The sequence below is a fragment of the Dendrobates tinctorius genome, unplaced genomic scaffold (assembly GCF_039654945.1).
Source record: "Dendrobates tinctorius isolate UK_male_01 unplaced genomic scaffold, ASM3965494v1 ptg000154l, whole genome shotgun sequence".
NCBI lineage: Eukaryota > Metazoa > Chordata > Amphibia > Anura > Dendrobatidae > Dendrobates > Dendrobates tinctorius.
This window is the reverse complement of record NW_027361821.1, coordinates 18,643,816-18,664,972: the sequence shown is the minus strand read 5'-3', so window position 1 is coordinate 18,664,972 and position 21,157 is coordinate 18,643,816. Positions and strand designations below refer to the sequence as shown.

Here is a 21,157-nt window from a genome sequence, read left to right as displayed (position 1 = left end):
TGACTGAAGCAAAATAAAGGATGGAATCTCCAGCGCTGGACTTCAGTTAAAAATTCATCATTTATTGGAAATTCTTATGAGTAAGACCTTCTAGGTCGAAACGCGTTGGTTGGAGACCACCAGAGACCCCATCTGCCTGTATGTCCTTATTCATACTTTTTTCTGTCCGATTTTAAGAATTTCCAATAAATGATGAATTTTTAACTGAAGTCCAGCGCTGGAGATTCCATCCTTTATTTTCCTTACTAAGGGCTTCTTCCCCCGGCTGCACCTATCTTATTCATCTCTGCAGCCGGGCTTCATGCAGGGATCCATCTCAGGAGCGGTCATCGCAGCAGTACAGCGACACCTCCGCACCGCCCCAAGTTCCCGGCAGCCGCCGCATTTACTCCAGGCCCCGGCTTCAATTCGGGCCTTGTTCGGCGTCGCGGCCACGCACCCCGCCTTTATCCTCGGGCGGGCTTCTCTCCCGCCCGTTTCGGGCCCGCCCACTGCTCTCTCCCTCTATGTTATGCGCCCCTGAGATGGCGCACAGCCCCGCCCACTCCCCCTAGCCTGCCTATTGTCTTCGGACAGCGCTATCTTGGGGCTTCTAACAGTGCAGTTAATTCCACCCATTCCTCCACCCTCGGTCTCCCAGTGAAAGCGCGCATTTTTCTGCCCTGCTCCCCTCAGGCTGCCTCCATTTTCTCAGTCCCCCGACCTTCCGGCACTGCTTAAGGGGAGGTCGTTTGCTCCCAGCGTGGGACCTGTTAGTGCCTTCACCTGGCAGGACCAGCCTTTTCCTGCCCATCTCCGCTCGACCTAAAACAGGTACGGTGCGGAGTATATTCCACGTATAGTAATATCAAGCAGGGTCACACTATCTGCAGGTCCAGTGATGGGGCATTGAATCCACCCTTCCTATGGAGACTGATGGGAATTGCGCTATAGCGGTGCAGTCTCGCATGCAGGAAGCACAGTCATTAGTGTAATAAGTACTCCTCAGCCGCACAATCATTAGTAGCAATATGACCGGGCAGTCACTGGCATAAGGGTGCTCTGGAAACGTGCGTTCCCCAACGCAACAGTGCTCCAGAGCCGTACAGTCGCTAACGTAATGTACCTGGGCGTCGTGTAGTCACTGGTGTTATAGTGACTTACAGCCGGTAGTACTCTAGAGCCGTGCAGCCCTAGTGCAATGTAACCTACAGTCGTCCATTCACTGTCGTAATAGTAAGGTTCTGCCGCTTAGTCTCTAGTGGAATAGTATGTCCGGTGTCATAGCACACAAGAGCCATGCAGTCGATGGTGTAATAGTTACCCCTTGCGGCTGTCTTCTGTGACAGATCCACTCTACGTCCGTCTACGTACATTGGACATGATATAACTTGCCATATGGTGTTTGCCTGGTAGAAGTTTTCACTTGCACGTTTGCCTTGGAGATCTGATTTTGTCACACGGCGATTGTGGTTTCTGCTATCGCAGATCTGTACCTAGATTCTCGTCGGTGCAGGATTCAACACATAATGATGCGGAAGCCTCGGCATAGCAAATACTTCCATATCTCCTGCTCACAAGCACTCGTCCTTCATTTTCCTGCAGCCTCCCTCCGGACGCTGGCATCACACTGCTCTAAGCATAATAATGAGCTGCTTCCGTCCCTTCCCGTCTGCAGTGTTTGGGCCGGATTTCCAGCTGGATAGAAGTCAAGTCTGTGTGACCCGACAGTTTTCTGCTGTGGCTCAGTGAATAAAGAAGCTGACCACAACTCGCAGATCCAGTAGTTGGAACCCTGTCGCACAACAGAGAGTAGAGTTTAGTCTCCCTCTGATTCCAGGCCTACTGTTCTACTGTCAAAACAATTGACTGGTCAGAATGATCTTTAATACAGACTGCGTGGTACGGCTTACTACACGCGAAGCCGTTATTCTACCTAATGTCTTCAGGTATCCAGACCCAGACCGCAACACAGAAGCCGTTATGCTGCCTAATGTCGTCAGGTATCTAGGCCTAGACCGCACCGCAACACAGAAATGGCTGTCTCCTATATCCTTCTCCGGTTTCTCTCCACGCTGATTTGTTCACAGGATACTTAGAGCCCATTGCAGCTATACTAGATCCGCCATTCAGGCTTCAGACGCAACACCTACCAGGTACAGTGGTGGAAATGGCCGTATTACTGTGGAGACGTGTCTGGGGTTGACTGATTCAGTGGTACTGGTGTTAAGTACCGTATTCAGGTGAGTCAGATGCCCTCGTATTCAGGTTCCTTGCATCCTATTGCAGCACTATTCTATCCCCTATTGAGCACTTGGAAAGTCCTCTACGCCATCTTTCCGGTAACTCAACCGTACCCGAGGTCCATCGACTACACCGGCCCGGCTCTACTGTCCCATTGTCAGATGAGTCTGGAGAGCCCTCTCTCACGTTCCTCAGGGTCCTTTGCAGCACTTGCCTAGCTCCTGTATAATCACTACTCAAGATGAGGTGATGGCATTCCTTACCTCTAGCGGACTGCAGCTGCGATTTCAAGCCTCTTTCATGTGAGTCTAGGACATCTTTCAGCTGCATATTTCATAGTCAATAACATTTGTGGTTTGTTAACAGCTAAACGTAAAAGGCTACCATGTCCAAACGGAGGGGATCTCTATACCACAGGGCGGATCTCAGTAGCAACATAACTGTATCTCCACCTTCAGGTAGGTCAGACACTCTCGTGTCAGGTACGGATGGTCGAGGTTTACTGTGGCATGATCTGGACCCTAAGTGTGAGTTACTCCACAAGAGTTTTGTCCCACCTTCTGATCAGTTTGCAGTTCCGTCCGCAGGCCAACTTTACTGCCCGGTATGTTACGCCTATCATTAAGGTTTGGCGAATAGTAGTTTATAGGTTCTAGTTTGTCCTAAGGGCCTTCGAGCTACCACAATACCTAAGCTCCTTATTTGTCGGAACTTACCTATTCTTTCTTGCAGACACCGAATAAAGCCTCCGTCACCTCACAGATGTGACTTCTGACCGTGACAAGTATCTCTCCTCAGACAGGAGTGGGATCTCACTCTGCGCAAGTATCGACCAGGGTAGAAAGCTGCTCCAGTCTTGGATCTAAGGATGAGTCTGGTTATAACATGTTTCTTATTTCAGCTAGAATTGTATTTTTTTCACTGTGTTATTTGCGCGCGTGTTGTCTTTGACTTAGGCATGCGGTTCTACACAGTGCAATCCCCTCCCTACTCCAGAGGGTCCAGGATGGATTCGGCAGTTTACATCGTCATGAGGATTGGCCTTCCTTTCATCAGCCTAGTTGTTTTTTGGGGGTCTATCTGATCTACCTAGAGCCAACTTTCTTTCAGTTGACATACTTCATGTTTTACCGTGGACTTTACTTGAGGGACCATTTGGTTTTATAAGTCCAGCTGGTCTAATTTTTCCCATATTCACCCTCATCCATGTATGTTGGGTTTATCTTCCTCTTGATCTCAGTCTGAAGGGTCATCCAGTAGTCTTCAGTCTACCTGCCTATCGAGCAATCAGTTGTCTATTCATAGCCAACCTGTGCCTACATCGCAGCGATGAGATCCAGGTCATCCCCAGGTTCCATTCAGTATGTTTTCAGTGTTCGGTTCTTTAGCAGGTTCTCAGAGCCTGCTCTCAGGGCTTGTCATATTCTCATGGAACAGACTTCAGCCGTTTCCAAACAAAGGGGGCGCCTCGGTATATCCTTTTTTCTCCTGAGCGCTTCACAAATTAGACTACTTCTGCGATTACGGACCCTCCGGTTCCAAGTTCTCCGCTACGGTCTTTCCTTGCCCAGACGTTCATCCCTCAAGGATACCAACGTCGAATTCACACAGTAGTTAGCAGGGTCAACCTTCAAAGCACCCGCCGCTATAGCGCGTCCTGCCTTAGCCCCCACTCGTGTTGCGAAGTTCTATAGACGCGTGGCCTAGCTTGCTCAGAGCATTCCTTCTGGAGACCGGTCGGAAGTTTTGACCGTCCTTACTGTCCAAAAATTTTTCTTGTAGGGAGACATGGATTTTCGCCTAATCGTTCCCATCTACGGGTCCATTTGGCTTTCTGTTAAGAGCTCACAGGAAGGACAAGCGCTCCCCTTCCTCAGGCTCAGCCTCGTTGTCCTTCAGTACTTCTTCCTCAGCATGACGTTTGGGGATCTAGGTTTGAGTCCATCTTTTTTTTTTCAGGAAGGAAATCTCTTCGTTCAACTTTTACCTTTTGTGAATCGCATGATTTTTTTCCTTGTTCAATGAAGCTCTTATCCAGGTCCTGATTCTTCACGGCTTTGGCGATGTCTGCTGCAGCAACGAACGGGTTAATTTCCCTTTTTAGTTGGTATCTTTCTCTTTCAGACTCTCAACCACTCCTGGGGTCTTACAGAGTCTGTAGCAGCTGTGGTGCACTTCCTGTGGATCATCGGTCCACTCTCCGTCATTCTGAATTCCCTTTCCTTCGGACTTTTCCTTCGTGACGCCCTCTCATCAGGCTACTTGGCCACGGCAACGGTACTTCTCAAGCTCAGGCTTGAAGTGTAGCGTTCCTCTGGCCTTCAGGTTAGAGTTCTGTTCGAGGAAACTGTTCGGCATTAGTAGGGTTGCCGGCTCAGGAAGGACTGCGCTCCTTGAGTACGACGCACTCTGCCCGAACAGTGTGTGTCCTCCTGACGGTACTCTTGGAGCCTTCACCGGGCACCTTTGCAGTGCGATGGTGTGTCATCCACAGGTCCATAAGGTTTTCAAAGCCCATGCCTAGCTTCAGCAAGTGCCGATCAGGGTAAAAAAGACCTTGCAGGTTATTTGGTGTTCCCTCCCCTTGAGGACTGCTTTGGGACGTCCCATGGTTTCTGTGTCCCCCAATGAAGCAATAGAGAAAACAGGATTTTTAGTTGCTTACCGTAAAATCTGTTTCTCTGAGCTTTCATTGGGGGACACAGCACCCTCCCAAGTTGAACAGCTCAGTTTACTGTATAATATTGTTAGTGTGGATTTGTGTTTCTGTGTTTTTTTATATCGTTTACAGATTGCTTCTCCTACTGCTTTCTCACTAACTGAACATCCTACTTCCTGTCGGTGGGGTGTACACTGCGGAGGAGGAGCTAACTTTTTTTCTGCATAGTGTCAGCCTCCTAGTGGCAGCAGCATACATCCATGGTTTCTGTGTCCCCCAATGAAGGCTCAAAGAAACAGATTTTACGGTAAGCAACTAAAAATCCTGTTTTTGTGTGCAAGCTGCAGAGCAGATGGCTATGCAACATCCGGCTTGTGTGTGAAGACAGAACCAAGGGGAGCAAAACGCATGACACAGCAACCGCTTTCGGAGACGGACTATTTTGACGCCCTGGCTGCGATCCGGAGGATACAGTTGCCTTTAAATTGTGAGTTTTTGAACAGTGCCAATACTTTTGTCCACCCTCTTTTTTATGTTTGGTGTGGAATTATATCTAATTTGGCTTTAGGACAATTCTTTTTGTGTTTTTTCATTTAAGACAAATTAAATGAAGATAAAAATACCAAAGAATTTGTGTTTGCAATCATTTTCAGGAAGAAACTGAGTATTATCTGACAGAATTGCAGGTGTCAATACTTTTGGTCACAACTGTATATATATATATATATATATATATATATATATATATATATATATATATATATATCCCATATGTAACCTCTAAATATATGCAACCCATATGTTACCTCTATGTATACAGTATGTAACCCATATGCAATGTTTCTAAACAGCGCAACACATACCTGGAAGTCCCATCTCTCCCATATTCCCTTTTGGTCCAGGGGAACCAGGTAGCCCAGACTGTCCAGGAAATCCAGAATCTCCTTTAGGTCCTAGAAATATCATTAAAAATGTCTAATATTCACCTTGTAACACTAGAACAATTGCATAAACTATGGATGCATTTACAAGAAGTATATGAATGATATAGATCCAATCTATTCCAAAAGCATATATTATCCAACATGACTAAAAATATATATTCTTTGAATCTTAAAATTAAGAAAAATTATCATTTTACACACATTAGATGCATTATAGTCAGCTGTACCAATACTTGTCACACACATTACACCTCAGAGATTACTTTTATGTTGACCTTGATGTTCATGCTGACTTTGCAGTAAAGATAAAAGTTTTAATTTCACGTTTCTCCTTACCTGGCAGTCCTGGAGATCCTGGAAGTCCACTTGACCCTGGTGATCCAGGAGACCCTGGCATCCCACTAAAGCCTTTCTCTCCATTAAAGCCAGGTGCACCTAAAGTTTTATCAGAAACAAATGAATAAGGCTGTGCTCACATATTGTGGTCGTGGTGTGTGTTTCTTGCCGTAGTAAAGCCTCAACATGTGAACAAAGTCTACACTGTAAAAATTATTTCCAAAAGTCTGTTAATCTCTATTTGATTTTTTTAACTTTCTAATCTTGATAATTGACTGAATTTGCCAATTTTAAAAACACCAAAAACTTCCTTAATATCCTGTACAAATGGCTTAAAATAATTATGCGTCTTACAGGAAAAGCAAGGATGGAATAAGTGTGTACAGACAAGTCCTAAAGCCTATATTTTGTGACGGCAACTGTTCACTTATGTAACAGATACAACATACCCTGCAGCATAAGGGGGCAGCCGGTGTGATGCCCCCTTCTATACTAAATGATGCCCTTTAGTTGATTTACATTCTGTCTCTGTGACCATAGTGTTTAGCCTCCTATAATGTAGTTTAAGGGTCACAGTCATAGATAATAATTTGTGGAGATGCCAAAGAATCGGACAGAAAGGTTCCACCCATGAAGAAGGAAGCATGTGTCCATAGGTATCCATCACTTGGAACCCCAAAAATAGAGTTATTTTAGCCTTTGCTTGGCTGGTGTATGTAAATATACTGAGAAAAAGAAGATGAAATAATATAGTAATACAGAAGTTCTACAGAATACGCTACTCTAGCCACCTACCAAAGTCCAGCAAGAAAAATATATCAGGTAATGTAACTTTTTTAAATGCTGGCTCTCTATAGGAAACCGATGCCATTTTTAGACATCCATTACATCTTCCATATAATACTGGGAGCTTTTACCAAGATATGTGGTCAACAAAGGCAAAAACAGATGAGAACAGGGATATTCAAAATATAGTAAATTATCCTATGGATAACTTGCAGTACTCAGGATAACCTCTGCATCGCGAAAATGGGTCTCTGGAACCAGGTTCTGCAGAGGTGCATTTTTAGGTTTACTTGCTTGACTTCCCTTCCATTTATCACCTACAGTATGGGAAAGGCGAAGAAAGTCCACCACACAGTGCTGCAAAGTCTGCTTCCTGGGTTCCTAAGCTCCATTCTTTAGATAGCTGGGTGTCCTATTATTTGGACCCCCAGTGATTGTTAAGTTATCCTCTATCTTATGCATAGTTCCCTATATAAGTAGTTACTATTTTGTGAATAACCCTATAGTTAAACAAAGGTGAACAATTTGATGCTAATTGTATAGCTTCCGTGCTATACTATATTCAACATTCCATATATGTAAATTGTACGAGATTAATCCCCATGATCCATGTCGAGCTCCATAAAAAAGTTTTATTCAAAATTGACAAAAATTTCCCTTCTTCTCCATCATTTCTATAGCCTAACACTCACCATCTTGTCCGGGTTCGCCTTTACTCCCTTTGCTTCCTAAACCACCTCCTACAACAGATCCTGGTGGACCCATAAGACCACGTTCTCCCTGGTCTCCTTTTGCTCCAGGACCACCATTGCTACCTGGTTGACCAGGAAATCCATCAAGGCCTATAACAGAATTAAATACGGTAACAAAAAATAGAGTGACTTCTAAAATCCACACACTGATCTACTAAAGTTAAGGCTTTCGCCCCTATAACTTCCTCTTGGCTCAACCACCTAGAAAAGCTGGAGACATAATATATTGAGCCTATACCGAGAAGAAATATTGGAAATATGACCTGTCTTTAGTTTGAACAATTTACGCTCTATTATAAATGGTGGATTCTGATATGATGAAGAACTTGGATGCCATCACATAGATACACCAATATCATTATACTAACACATGACAATAAACCATGAAATCAATTCATCATTTTAGATTTAGTTGAGAAAACCCCAAATCCTTCCATTTAATGCTAACAGGTAAATATGAGGAATCGCCCATAAAATCACAAACCACAGATAGAAACTGCCAAAAACGAACTGAAAACACAAAGGAGAAATCATGACAAGTGAGAACATACAGAATTAACATCAGGCAGTGTGACATTGAGTAGGAATTTTCCACCTTGGTGTGTATTTATTACCTTTGGGGCCTGGAAAACCAGGGCTGCCTGGATTACCAGGTGGTCCAGCTGGTCCAGGTGGTCCCATAACTCCCATGTCACCTTTTCCACCTATAAACAACATCAAAGAAATAATGATTTGTGATGATGATGACGACACTAATCTTACTTTCAAATAGAACTGGTAGGATGTATAAATATACGGAGTGCATGATCAAATATGGATGATCCATTTTGTGTATACATGTGTCATAAATATAGGAGCTAGACGAGGTCTAGCATGTTCATGATTTGGTGCAAATTCCACATCTATATTGTTTACCGGATTTGCGGGATTTTGAACAATTTGCCACTGTCTTTGTCTTATGGAATTTGCTATAGAACAATGATGGACTCCAGTTGTTCGGATCCCTACAATCATGAGACCAAACAAATACTGTCGTAGGGTTTGAGTGGAAAGTTTAATGTTCCTACCCAATGAAACCAACAGTGCCTTCAACAGTGAAATATCTTTACAGGTAAGAGGTAAGAAGTGACGAGGCTAGAAGCATATTTTATTTTTTTACATGTAAATGAAGATGTATGAGCAATTATTGCAGTAATATCAAATGAATAAGTGTTAACTTAAAACACGAAGAAAGAACAATATTTCCTAAGCGTATGCAATAATATTACCTTTAATGCCCAGTACTCCATCACGGCCTGGAAACCCAGGTGGTCCTGGAGGACCTGGAAATCCACGTTCTCCAGGAAAACCAGGATTACCACGATCTCCTTGTGGACCAGGAGTGTCAAATCCTGGAGGACCAGGACTACCCTTGTCACCAGGTATACCCGTTAATCCTGGATTATAATACAAGATGTTAGATACAGCAAGTAAGAGGGCAAAAACAAGGCTACTGCAAATAACATAATCAACAAGAATATAAAATTATTAACATTTTTAGTTGACTATTGTCAATATGACAACAGAACAGGTGGGATATAGTGAAAAATGTATGTAACACATTCAGAAACCTGGCTGTCTACTCCTGATTAGGGTATTCCAAGTTAGATCTATTTTAGATACCTATTAGCACAAATTAAAACAATAATGTTCAAAAACACATACTGAATAAGTATATGTGCTTAATGTTTTTAAGGCCAAACTTCACACAAAACCTCAAGGTTCGGCTCACTATTTCACTCGCTTCCCCGTCTTCTACTGTATCATATACAGATTGAGATCCAGCAAGGTGGAAGATGTTTAGTGACTTGCTTGCCTAGAGTGAAGGTCCATCAACACTAACTAGTCATCATCAGGTGTGAATGCAGAAAAAGATCAAGATAAGCAACACAACAAGTGATAAAATCATTACTATGAGCACGACCAATAATAATGGCCCTTGCTTGGCTGTGAGCAACCTGTTGGAAAATGGCCTTGATGGAAAATGTCCAACCGTTCCATGCCAACACATTTTCAAACCAACAACTGCTCGCATGTTCTCTAGAAAAGTAAGATGCGTTGATAAGGTGCCATGCAATGAGCTATCATGATTTTCTAATGGGGCCTATACTGTAGACACCCTGCTTCTTGGAAAGAAAAACTCCATTAATAATGTAATACTATAAGGCCCATAACATAGAGTCATTATAGGACTCTATGTATCATAAAGCCTATATCCAAAAAGGCTCTTCAGAGACAAAGAGGACAGGATCGATCCTTTAAAAGACCATGCCACATGACTTAGAATAAGAAGCCAAATCAGAAAGTCCATTTGCAGACACATGTTTTGAGGAGTTTTCCCCTTATAAGTGCCGGACAAAAGAATTGATGTAGCTAGGTGTGACGTCTCTGATAGGTGGTCTGAGGGGTAAAGTTTCTCTATGTGGAGATAGCCAAGTTGGTGTACATTTATAGGCCATGTAATGCTCCCTGGAAATCTAAATATACAAATCGCCTTTTCAGAGAGGAAGGAGATGGGAACTCTAGTGCGACCTATTGGATGTAGCTATCCTAAAAGTCAACATTAACCCTTTAAATAGGCTGTCCGCTACTCGGACAACCCAGTCTCAATCATCATGTTTGAACCAGTAAAACATCACTTAGGGTATGTTTCCAGAGTCAGTAAATGCTGCGGACTGGACGCTCCATACCTCCGCGGTGTCAAACCCGCAACGGCCAGATGTGTCCTGAGACGCCTCCGGCTTCCCTACGGAGACACACATGCGGCACGTCTTTCCAGACTGCAGCATGACAATTTATGTAGCGGAGACGCTCCATCTTCGCTGCATAAATGACCCACTCACTATCATTAGATGTGGTAAAACCACATTATCTTCTTAGTCACATGCGTATTGTGTGGGAAGGCAGCTTACTATGCATGTGTACTAATTTACATAATGGTGAATCTTGTGACACAAACAGGAAATCACTTTTTTTCCTTTTCAGAAGCCAACTTTCAATTAGCTTTATTTCAAGTAACAAAAAAAACGTATGCAAAGAAAAAACGCATCAAAAAACGCATGCGGAAAACGCATCAAAAACGCAGGTGACCTGCCAGTGACCTCAGATGCAGACTTGGTGCAGATTTCACCTGCTTTTCACCTGCGTCAAATCCTGAACCATTTCTGATTGTGGTTCTGCTACTGCTTCAGCAGTGTCGGAACTCACTCTCCCGAGGCTTGCGTGAAATTGTTATGTAACACAACCCCTGTACCCAATCGGCACTGGCTTCATTCTCCTCGCCTTTGGACGTATCAGACATCATCAGGAAGTGAATGACCAACTGAAGCTCTCATTTCCTCTTGATGTCTGATTCTCACCCAAGTTCTGGGAGAGCAAAAGCAGACACTGCTGGAAAGGCACCGGCGGTGAGTATAATAGTTCAGGGTTCCCCAACTCCAGTCCTCAAGGCCCACCAACAGATCATGTTTTCAGGATTTCCTTTGTATTGCACAGGTGAAGCAATTATCACCTGGGCAATACTAAGGACATCCTGAAAACATGGGCCTTGAGGACTGGAGTTGGGGAACCCTGTAATAGTTGCTATTTCACTGATGCAGACATGCTGATTGAGACGGGGTTGTCCAAGTGGTGGACAACCCCATTAAAGGGCCTTGCCATATAGTATAAGGACTTAAGAGAAAAAGCAAATACCAGAAACTCCATTTACCTCTTAAACCCCCTGTCAGAAGCATCTCACCCAGCCAAACCAGTTCTCCTGTTTTGTACTGATGAGAGGCATACCGCCTATGTGTCATATGTATGATGATTTAAGTATTTCATCTTTGTTTCGCTAGGGACAGCTGATGCAGCTTTATATTGAGAGTACCTAGGAAATAATCTCCATTAGATCAGGTGATTGTTGATGTATCTCTTATATTGCTATATGGTAACTGAGAATTACTGTAGTCACACTTTCTGATGAAGTGAAATGGGCTTTAAGAAACTATAAATGTAATGAACATAACTTTATTCTACTTTGTGCTAATACATTTTTAAAATACTTCCTAAATGATATTTTATATAGCATATCACTGTAATGTCCCTTTTGAAAAATCAACAATAAATGTGACCTTTATTATCTCCTGTAAATGAAGAATGGAGACTTCACACCTGTCATTGCCACCTTTAGTTCCCCTGTTAGGACAGAGGAACCAGGAACACAGTATTACCTTGGCACATAACACTTATATAATGTTGTGTAAAATATAAAATTATTTAAAAAAAAATCTAAGTTTTAAGGTTGGCAAGAAAACAGCATTATTGCACCCTACCAGTTTATTCACTGACTGATAAACATCAATCCTATACTTGTAAACGGGTTATTAGAGAACAGACATAGAATGAGCTGGGACTGGAGAAGCAACCACAGTACCTGGTGGACCTTGGTCACAAGTCAGCAGGTTTAGGATCATCAGGAGGCATCAAGCAGAAATGAGTTGCAAATAATGTAGTCAGGAAGAAGTTAGGTTAGGATAAAAAAAAATGAAGCACACACATGTTAGGAAAAAGACTAATAGTTAATTGAAGAATGGGAAATTAAAACAAAGGCACAATTTCCATAACATACAAAACACAAACATCTTCCCTGTTAACACACGTTCTGGCTTGTATGTGTAGTCCTCATAACCTGTATTATTTAATAGATCTGTGCCTTTCTAGTTTTATCACTTTATAGAGAGTTTGTTGGAAAGTTTATGTCTACAGGGTTAGATAGGGGCTTTAAGGCATGTTACACATCTGAGGTCAGATAGTGACTTAAAAATGTAGAGAAAATCAACTTTGATTATGTAAATCAGCTGCCAATTGCCCCATTGACTTTTCTAGTCCTGGCAACTGTTCCTACTCATTTATAGACCTACCTTGTACAGCGTCACTATGTTCTGTACGGTTCACCACATGCACTGTACTTTCTGCTGTAGGCAACAACCTCACTAATATGTGCAGCACGTCAGTGACCCCAGTGCCCAAGACAGCGAAAAGTATACACATGTGCTATGCTTGGATCACACAAGTCTATGATTTCTGAGCAGAACACAATGACCTTTTACAGTGGTGCAGTCCTCCTTCAAAGTCAAGAAGAGATATCAGACAAGGTTTAACCAGAAGATCCCAAACACTAGCCAGGGCTGGAACCACCTTTGTGCCACTTGCCAGCTCGTTTACAAAATTTACTGTCTCAGCGGCCCTAAATCAGTTTTCTGTCCCTCAGGTGTAATATGTCTTAAATTTCCCTATCCAACACCTTAGATGCTTTATCTGACAATCTACAATGGAATTATTGTGTCTGCTGCAAATTTCTGCTGCACAAAATAAGATGACGTTTCCAGTGTACTTCCATCATGCATAAGCATGAGGATAACTCAATCTCGCATGCATTGCATTTCACATACAGTGGGTACGGAAAGTATTCAGACCTCTTTAAATTTTTCACTCTTTGTTTCATTGCAGCCATTTAATAATTAAAAAAAATGTTCATTTTTTCTCATTAATGGACACTCTGCACCTCATCTTGACTAAAAAAAAACAGAAATGTTGAAGTTTTTGCAAATTTACTAAAAAAGAAAAACTGAAATATCACATGGCCATAAGTATTCAGACCTTTTGCTCAGACACTCATATATAAGTCACATGCTGTCCATTTCCTTATGATCCTCCTTGAGATGGTTCTACTTCATTGGAGTCCATCTGTGTTTAATTAAACTGATAGGACTTAATTTGTAAAGGCACACCCCTGTCTATATAAGACCTCACAGCTCACAGTGCATGTCAGACCAAATGAGAATCATGAGGTCAAAGGAACTGGCCAAGGAGCTCAGAGACAGAATTGTGGCAAGGCACACATCTGGCCAAGGTTACAAAAGAATTTCTGCAATACTCAAGGTTCCTAAGAGCACAGTGACCACCATAATCCTTAAATGGAAGACGTTTGGGACTACCAGAAGTCTTCCTAGACCTGGCCAACCTGGACGTCCAGCCAAACTGAGCAGCCATGGGAGAAGACCCTTGGTGAGAGAGGTAAAGAAGATCCCCGATATCACTGTGGCTGAGCTCCAAAGATGCAGTAGGCAGATGGGAGAAAGTTACACAAAGTCAACTATTACTGCAGCCCTCCACCAGTAAGCTTTTATGGCAGAGTGGCCCAACGGAAGCCTCTCCTCAGTGCAAGACATATGAAAGCCTGCATAGAGACTGCCAAAAAACACATGAAGGACTCCCAGACTATGAGAAATAAGATTCTTTGGTCTGATGAGATGAAGATAGAACTTTTTGGTGAAAATTCTAAGTGGTATGTGTGGAGAAAAGCAGGCACTGCTCATCATCTGCCTAATACAATCCCAACAGTGAAACATGGTGATGGCAGCATCATGCTATGGGGGTGTTTTTCAGCTGCAGGGACCGGACGACTGGTTGCAATTGAAGGAAACATGAATGCGGCCAAGTACAGCGATATCCTGGACGAAAACCTCTTCCAGAGTGCTCTGGACCTCAGACTTGGCCAAAGGTTCACCTTCCAACAAGACAATGACACAGCTAAAATAACAAAGGAGTGGCTTTAGAACAACTCTGTGACCATTCTTGACTGGCCCAGCCAGAGCCCTGACATGAGCCCAATTGAGCATCTCTGGAGAGACCTGAAAATGGCTGTCCACCAACGATCAACATCCAGCCTGATGGAACTGGAGAGTGTTGTGAGTTCATTTTCCCCTTCGTCACTGAGGTCTGGTGAACTCCCTATTCTGGTAAAGGAAGGTAATGAGCCTGATTATCAGGCACCTGAGTCTAATGAGGATGACTGGCTGAGTGGAGTCACTGACTGGATATAAGGCTGCCGACGCCCTTCTGCCCTGCGGGTGATTTCTCTGTGGACTTCTAGGACACCAGTCTGATTCCTGCTTCCCTAAAGCTAAGTTTCTGCTTTGCCTGTTGGCATTTATGTTTTGTGTTTGTTTTCCTTGCTTTTCTGGATTCTGCCATTCCCTGCTGGGATGAGCTGGATCTCCTTTTGCCGGTTGCTCTGTCTTCAGAATATTCCTGAGTACTGACATAGCTTTTTTGAAGCCTAGCGTCTTCAGGGCCTTTTTCACTGTCAGTCTGTTGGCTCTTATATTCATACGGTTTTTCACGGATTGCAGACAGCAGCCTTCCTGTCCTTTCCTATCTAGGTAGTTTGGGCCCCGTCTTTGCTCAGTCTATCTTTCTGTCTGTGTTACTGTTTTCATCTTGCTTCACCGTCATTATATATTGGGGGCTGCCTATTGCTTTGGGGTCTGCTCTGGGGCAGTTTAGATTTCCCCTTTCTTTCTTTAGGCCTATTTAATTCTCCGGCTGTGATCGAGGGGTCTAGGGCATCGTAGGAACCCCCCACGGCTACTGTTAGTTGTTGTGATAGGATCAGGGGTCTGCAATCCGATAGCTGCCAACCTCTCTGGTTTTCTGGACTTAGTTAGCATTTTTGTCTTTGCCTCCTACGGTGACTCAATCATAACAGGAGAGGATCTGCAAGGAAGAACGGCAGAGGATTCCCAAATCCAGGTGTGAAAAACTTGTTGTATCATTCCCAAGAAGACTCATGGTTGTACTAGCTCAAAAGGGTGCTTCTACTCAATACTGAGCAAAAGGTCTGAATACTTCTGACCATGTCATATTTCAATTTTTCTTTTTTAATAAATTTGCAACAATTTCTACATTTGCTTTTTTTCAGTCAAGATGGGGTGCAGAGTGTACATTAATGAGAAAAAATGAACTTTTTTGAATTTACCAAATGGCTGCAATGAAACAAAGAGTGACAAATTTAAAGGGGTCTGAATACTTTCTGTACCCACTTTATATATGCACACACACAGTATAGCCTGCCATCCTAGACTAGATTCCATGTAGTGTTAAAGGGCATTTAAAAAGCATTTTCTGAGCACACGGGTGCTCCTTTCCAGTATTTGTGCGGTAAATTGCAAAGCATCTCTCCATATACAGGAGCATCTCACAAAATTAGAATATCATCAAAAAGTTAATTTATTTCAGTTCTTCAATACAAAAAGTGAAACTCATATATTAGATAGTGTTTATTTCTGTTAATTTTGATTACTATGGTTTACAGACAATAAAAACCCGGAAGTCATTATCTCAGTAAATTAGAATACATTATAACACCAGCTTGAAAAAATTATTTTAAAATATGAAATGTTGGCCTACTGAAATGTATGGTCAGTAAATGCACTCAATACTTGGTCTGGGCTCCTTTAGCATCAATTACTGCATCAATTACTGCATCAATGCGGCGTGGCATGGAGGCTTTCAGCCTGTGGCACTGCTGAGGTGTTATGGAAGCCCAGGTTGCTTTGATAGCAGGCTTCAGCTTGTTTGCATTGTTGGGTCTGGTGTCTCATCTTCCTCTTGACAATACCCCATAGATTCTCTATGGGGGTTAAGGTCAGGCGAGTTTGCTGGCCAATCAAGCACATTGATACAGTTGCTTTTAAACCAGGTATTGGTACTTTTGGCAGTGTGGACAGGTGCCAAGTCCTGCTGGAGAATTAAATTTCCATCTCTGAAAAGCTTGTCGGCAGAGGGAAGCATGAAGTACTCTAAAATGTCTTGGCAGACAGCTGCGCTGACTTTGGTTTTGATAAAACACAGAAGACCTACAACAGCAGATGACATGGCTCCCAAAATCATCATTTATTGTGTATACTTTACACTAGACCTTGGAAATCAAGGTCCCAGAGTCTGGAGGAAGAGTGGAGAGACAGACAATCCAAGCTGCTTGAGTTCTAGTTTGAAGTTTCTACAATCAGTGATGGTTTGGGGAGCTATGTCATCTGCTGGTGTAGGTCCACTGCGTTTTATCAAGACCAAAGTCAGCACAGCTGTCTAAATTAAATTTTAAAGCACTTCATGCTTCCCTCTGCTGACAAGCTTTTTGGCAATGGAAATTTCATTCTCCAGCAGGACTTGGCACCTGTCCACACTAAAAAAAGTTATAAATTCCTGGTTTAAAAACAACAGTATCACTGGGCTTGATTGGCCAGCAAACTCACCGAACCTTAACCCCATACAGAATCTATGGGGTATAGTCAATAGGAAGATGAGAGACACCAGACCCAACAATGCAGACGAGCTGAAGGCTGCCAGCAAAGCAACCTTGGCTTCTATAACACCTCAGCAGTGCCACAGGCTGATCACCTCCATGCCACGCCGCATTGATGCAGTAATTTATGCCACAGAAGCCCCGACTAAGTATTGAGTGCATTTACTGAACATACATTTCAGTAGGCCAACATTTCGGATTTTAAAATCAGTTTTTGAAGCGGGTGTTATAAAGTATTCTAATTTACTGAGATACTGACTTTTGGGTTTTTATTGGCTGTAAGCCATAATCATCAACATTAACAGAAATAAACACTTGAAATAGATCACTCTGTTTGTAATGACTCTATATATGAGTTTCACTTTTTGTATTGAAGAACTGAAATAAATTCACTTTTTGATGATATTCTAATTTTGTGAGATGCACCTGTAAGTGTGTAGTGATGTAAGCACCGCACCTGGATAGTAGTGCCAGAAGGTGCTACAGTGCCCTACAGAATGCTGCAACCCTCATTTCCACCAGACATGGGGGCTCCAGCAGTCAGACCTCTACAAATACGAAAGCGAAAACAACTCCAAGTGATATGATCTTGTTTGCTTACATGAGAAAACCCATTTTTTAAACACCCTCTATCCCTAACCTACCAATCCATGGCGTCTAGTCAAGGTTGTACGTTTATACATTCATATGTTATAAGATCTTGATCCGGTATATGAAATACAATGCAGCTTCTGTCATCTGAGCACTTCTTTTCAGCTTCAGTTCAGTTTACTGTCTATATCGGATATATCGGATAGATGTCCATATTGAAGTGTTCAGGGCAGGAAATTAAAGGAAAACTATCAAATGTATAAAACTATAAGCTCTTTTTTGATACAGGGGCGACTGACATTTTGGTTTTATAGTGCTACCTCATATAGATGATAATGTGGAACAAGACAATTTACTGTGCTTTGTGGCATTGTACATAGCTGTGACATATATGGTTTATGGAGTGTCCTCCAGTGGTACTAACGGTACATCACACAGCGGGGACACTGAATGAGGCAGTATGTGAACACTCCCATCAGGACACATATTATATGTATTGTGTCTCAGCTTCTAATACCTGATTACTGCTGAGCTACACAGAGCCATGTAACACCACGGTAAACAATCATCTGAATTCCTTCCTATTAGTATGTCCGACTCTTTAACCTATGGCACTGGTATAATATAGTATCATGCGTTCTCTCTTCTACAACTAAATACTGCACCCTCATCCTGCATAATGGATATATGTGATTTACAAAAGGTGGTGACATGCATATAATTAGTTAGTACTAGGTATAGAAAAAATACATAAATAAAAACACTGCCATATTTCAGACCAAAAATCGGTGCAGCATCAATATTTGCTTGTCAACATTATCACAACCCGTACGTGAGATGTTCTGAAACGTCATAAAGAATGGTACGGCTCATTCAGGTATTGCACCTATTGTGAATTGTACTAGACACTAATTCAACTATAAGACCTTATACTCACTGGCGATTAAATCGGACGATTGCAATCCGATTTTTAATCGGATTGCACTCTGACCCATATTAGTGAATGGGTGACATCTCACTTGCGATTTTTTTCTCAGCCAAAATCGGTCTGAGAAAAAAAATCGCAGCATGCTGCGATTTGCAGCGATTTTCGCCAATAGAAGTCAATGGGTGCGATTAAAAAAACGGACCATTCGTTTTCCATCCGTTTTTAACGGATACATCACCATTCTGTGGTATAGAACACTATAAATGGTCCTGTAAATGACTGTAGAAAAAGAGTGGCTGGGAAAAAAAAACAGATGAAAAACGGATGGAAAACCGATGGAAAAATAAAAAAATCGCATAGAAATCGCATGACACTGGCATAACACGTCACCCTTTTTTCCAGTCCAGAAATCGGACTGTTTTTTTAATCACCAATGGGTATGAGGCCTACGCGTAAAGTAATCTAGAGAGTCTAATATAACAGATGTGTATTAGGTGCATATCGCTAACATACTCTGCAGCTATGTACACTATTTAGTATTTCCAGCAAGATCATTTGGCTGTGAGCAGTGGTGTCATTTGTAGCTTCCGGATCTTAGGACATATTCTCTAACAAAGCCCCCAACTATCACATCCATAAAAGTATTGTTCTTCTTATAAGGACCAAACGGACCTTTTATCCCCATCACCCCCACACCTCCAAGCTCCAGGGCCATGGTATGACTGCAAATTCTGCACCCAACTATAGATACACCCCTAGCAATGGGTTTCTAAAGACTGCCATAGATAATAAGACCACAATAGTTGCCATAGGTCAACACATTTATATCACTTCATCAATTTATATGCAGCTGCCACGCTCGAGTCGGGAGAGCCGTCGGCCAGTTCGTGCACTGCGTTGTGATCTCGGTCCAATTTATACGGCCGTCTGACTGCGCCCTAAGACAGACTTTCCACAGTCTCCATACCTTAATAGATAGACAACAGATGGCAGTGTTTTTATGATGAAACATAAAGCGGATCTGTTGACACATTTCACAATAGAAATTGAATAGCATTAAATACATCTCTTATACCTGATGAGGCTGGTGTGCGCTTTGTGAAAATGGCTTTATAACTGTGACGTTAGATGACCATTTGATGAGTTTTATAAAATGCTTGTTTCAAGTTTACTTTTACAAAATTATGCGGACGTTCTAAAATAGCTTTTTCAAAGTAAGTACACCAGTCTCATCAGGTTTCCATCTATTATTATTTGCAGTCTGTATTGTGAAATCTGGTGACAGATCCCCTTAAAAAATTAAGATAGCTACACATTAGATAGTGAAATTAGTGATATGCACTACATTAATCATGCATTATATTAAATTACCAGCATGCAGTTAGTAGAAATTGTTTGCAAAGCAAATTGATCCAGCCAGTGAAGGCAGTATAGCAGGGTGCATGATGGAAGAATGCAGTGTGTCCAGTACACAGCGATCAGACTCGTGCTCTTCATACCAAGGCATTTTGTGCAGGGTGACACTGTGCATGCAGCTTATGCACATGGTGTCGTGACCTCACGTACAGATAGTGGCTGGGAAATATAAGATACTGGTAGGTCCTTAAAAGTGCTCAGTTAACAGCGGTGTAACAAACACGTGAACTTGGCTTTCAGTGTTCATTAGTATACATAACAGGTGCAATAAGAAATGGAAAAGCGTATTTAATATCAGGATGTAGAAAGCACAAATACAATGGAAACCACAGCAACCATTTAGCTAAAGAGATTAGAAGTGGGTCTGCAATGGTTCCTGTAGTTTACAATATATTTAGGCTACATACAGCTTTGTCACTAAATAAACAATTTAAAGGGGCTGTGTCTCCTATAAAGTGGCGAATGTCACAGTTTATAACAAACATTTAAAATATAAGATATTCTACATATTTCTATGACATCTGGGTTAGTTCACATTTATGTTTCTCTGTTCTGTTTTTAGAGAAAGAAATTAAGAAAAAATGGATCCTTTACATAACTGATGCAAGGAAAAGCAGTGGGACCCCATTGATTATTATGGGGTCTGACTGCCTCCAATTATGTTCCAGGTTTTAGAATGGAACGAAACATTCTACATGTTGCGCACTTTTTGATCTGTTCCGAAGAAAAAAATGTTGCATAACAGAACCCAGAGGGACCACATAATAATCCGTGGAGCCCTTATGCTTCTGTTTGCATCATTCATGAAATGGATCCACTTCTGACATTATTCCTTTTGTCTGTTCCTAAAATTGGAAGAGACAAATGGACTGGTAAAAGTGGAAATGTGTACAAAGCCATATCTTACTATTGCCAGTAGGGACAAATAAAATGCAGGTGAAATACCAAAGATGAAAATCATCCCCATCATAGTGCCATTACAGTGCTAGTATTTGCCTGGTGTTGGGATTTGGCCCTCTATTCCAGGTCCCGATTACATAGGCTACCTTTAGGCTATGTGCCCACGTTGCAGAAATGCTGCTGAAATGTCCTCAGCATTTCTGCAACTCCTTGCCGCAGGTAAAACATATGCGGAATTCGCATGCGTTTTCCCACAAAACACAAGCGTTTTGCAAGCATTTTTAGCTTGCAGAATGCTAGCGCTTTTCCAAACGATTTGAAGCATCGCTTGGAAAAGCATAGTGCTTGACAAGTGTGACCAACTTTTTACTATTGATGCTGCCTATGCAGCATCATTAGTAAAAGATAGAATGTTAAAAATAGTAAAAAAATAAATAAATAAAAAATAGGGATATA

At 42.1% G+C, this 21,157-nt stretch overlaps 1 protein-coding gene across 1 annotated transcript in view; it reads right to left on the bottom strand.

Moving 5' to 3' along the window:
- COL4A5 (collagen type IV alpha 5 chain) overlaps positions 1-21,157 on the bottom strand; it is a 358,955-nt gene that overhangs the window by 95,483 nt on the left and 242,315 nt on the right. Inside the window, exons 31-35 of the mRNA XM_073547642.1 lie at positions 8,969-9,136; positions 8,315-8,404; positions 7,641-7,790; positions 6,163-6,261; positions 5,746-5,835 (exon numbers count right to left, since the gene is read on the bottom strand). Coding sequence (XP_073403743.1) covers positions 5,746-5,835; positions 6,163-6,261; positions 7,641-7,790; positions 8,315-8,404; positions 8,969-9,136 — 597 coding nt within the window. The remainder of the gene's footprint in view (positions 1-5,745; positions 5,836-6,162; positions 6,262-7,640; positions 7,791-8,314; positions 8,405-8,968; positions 9,137-21,157) is intronic.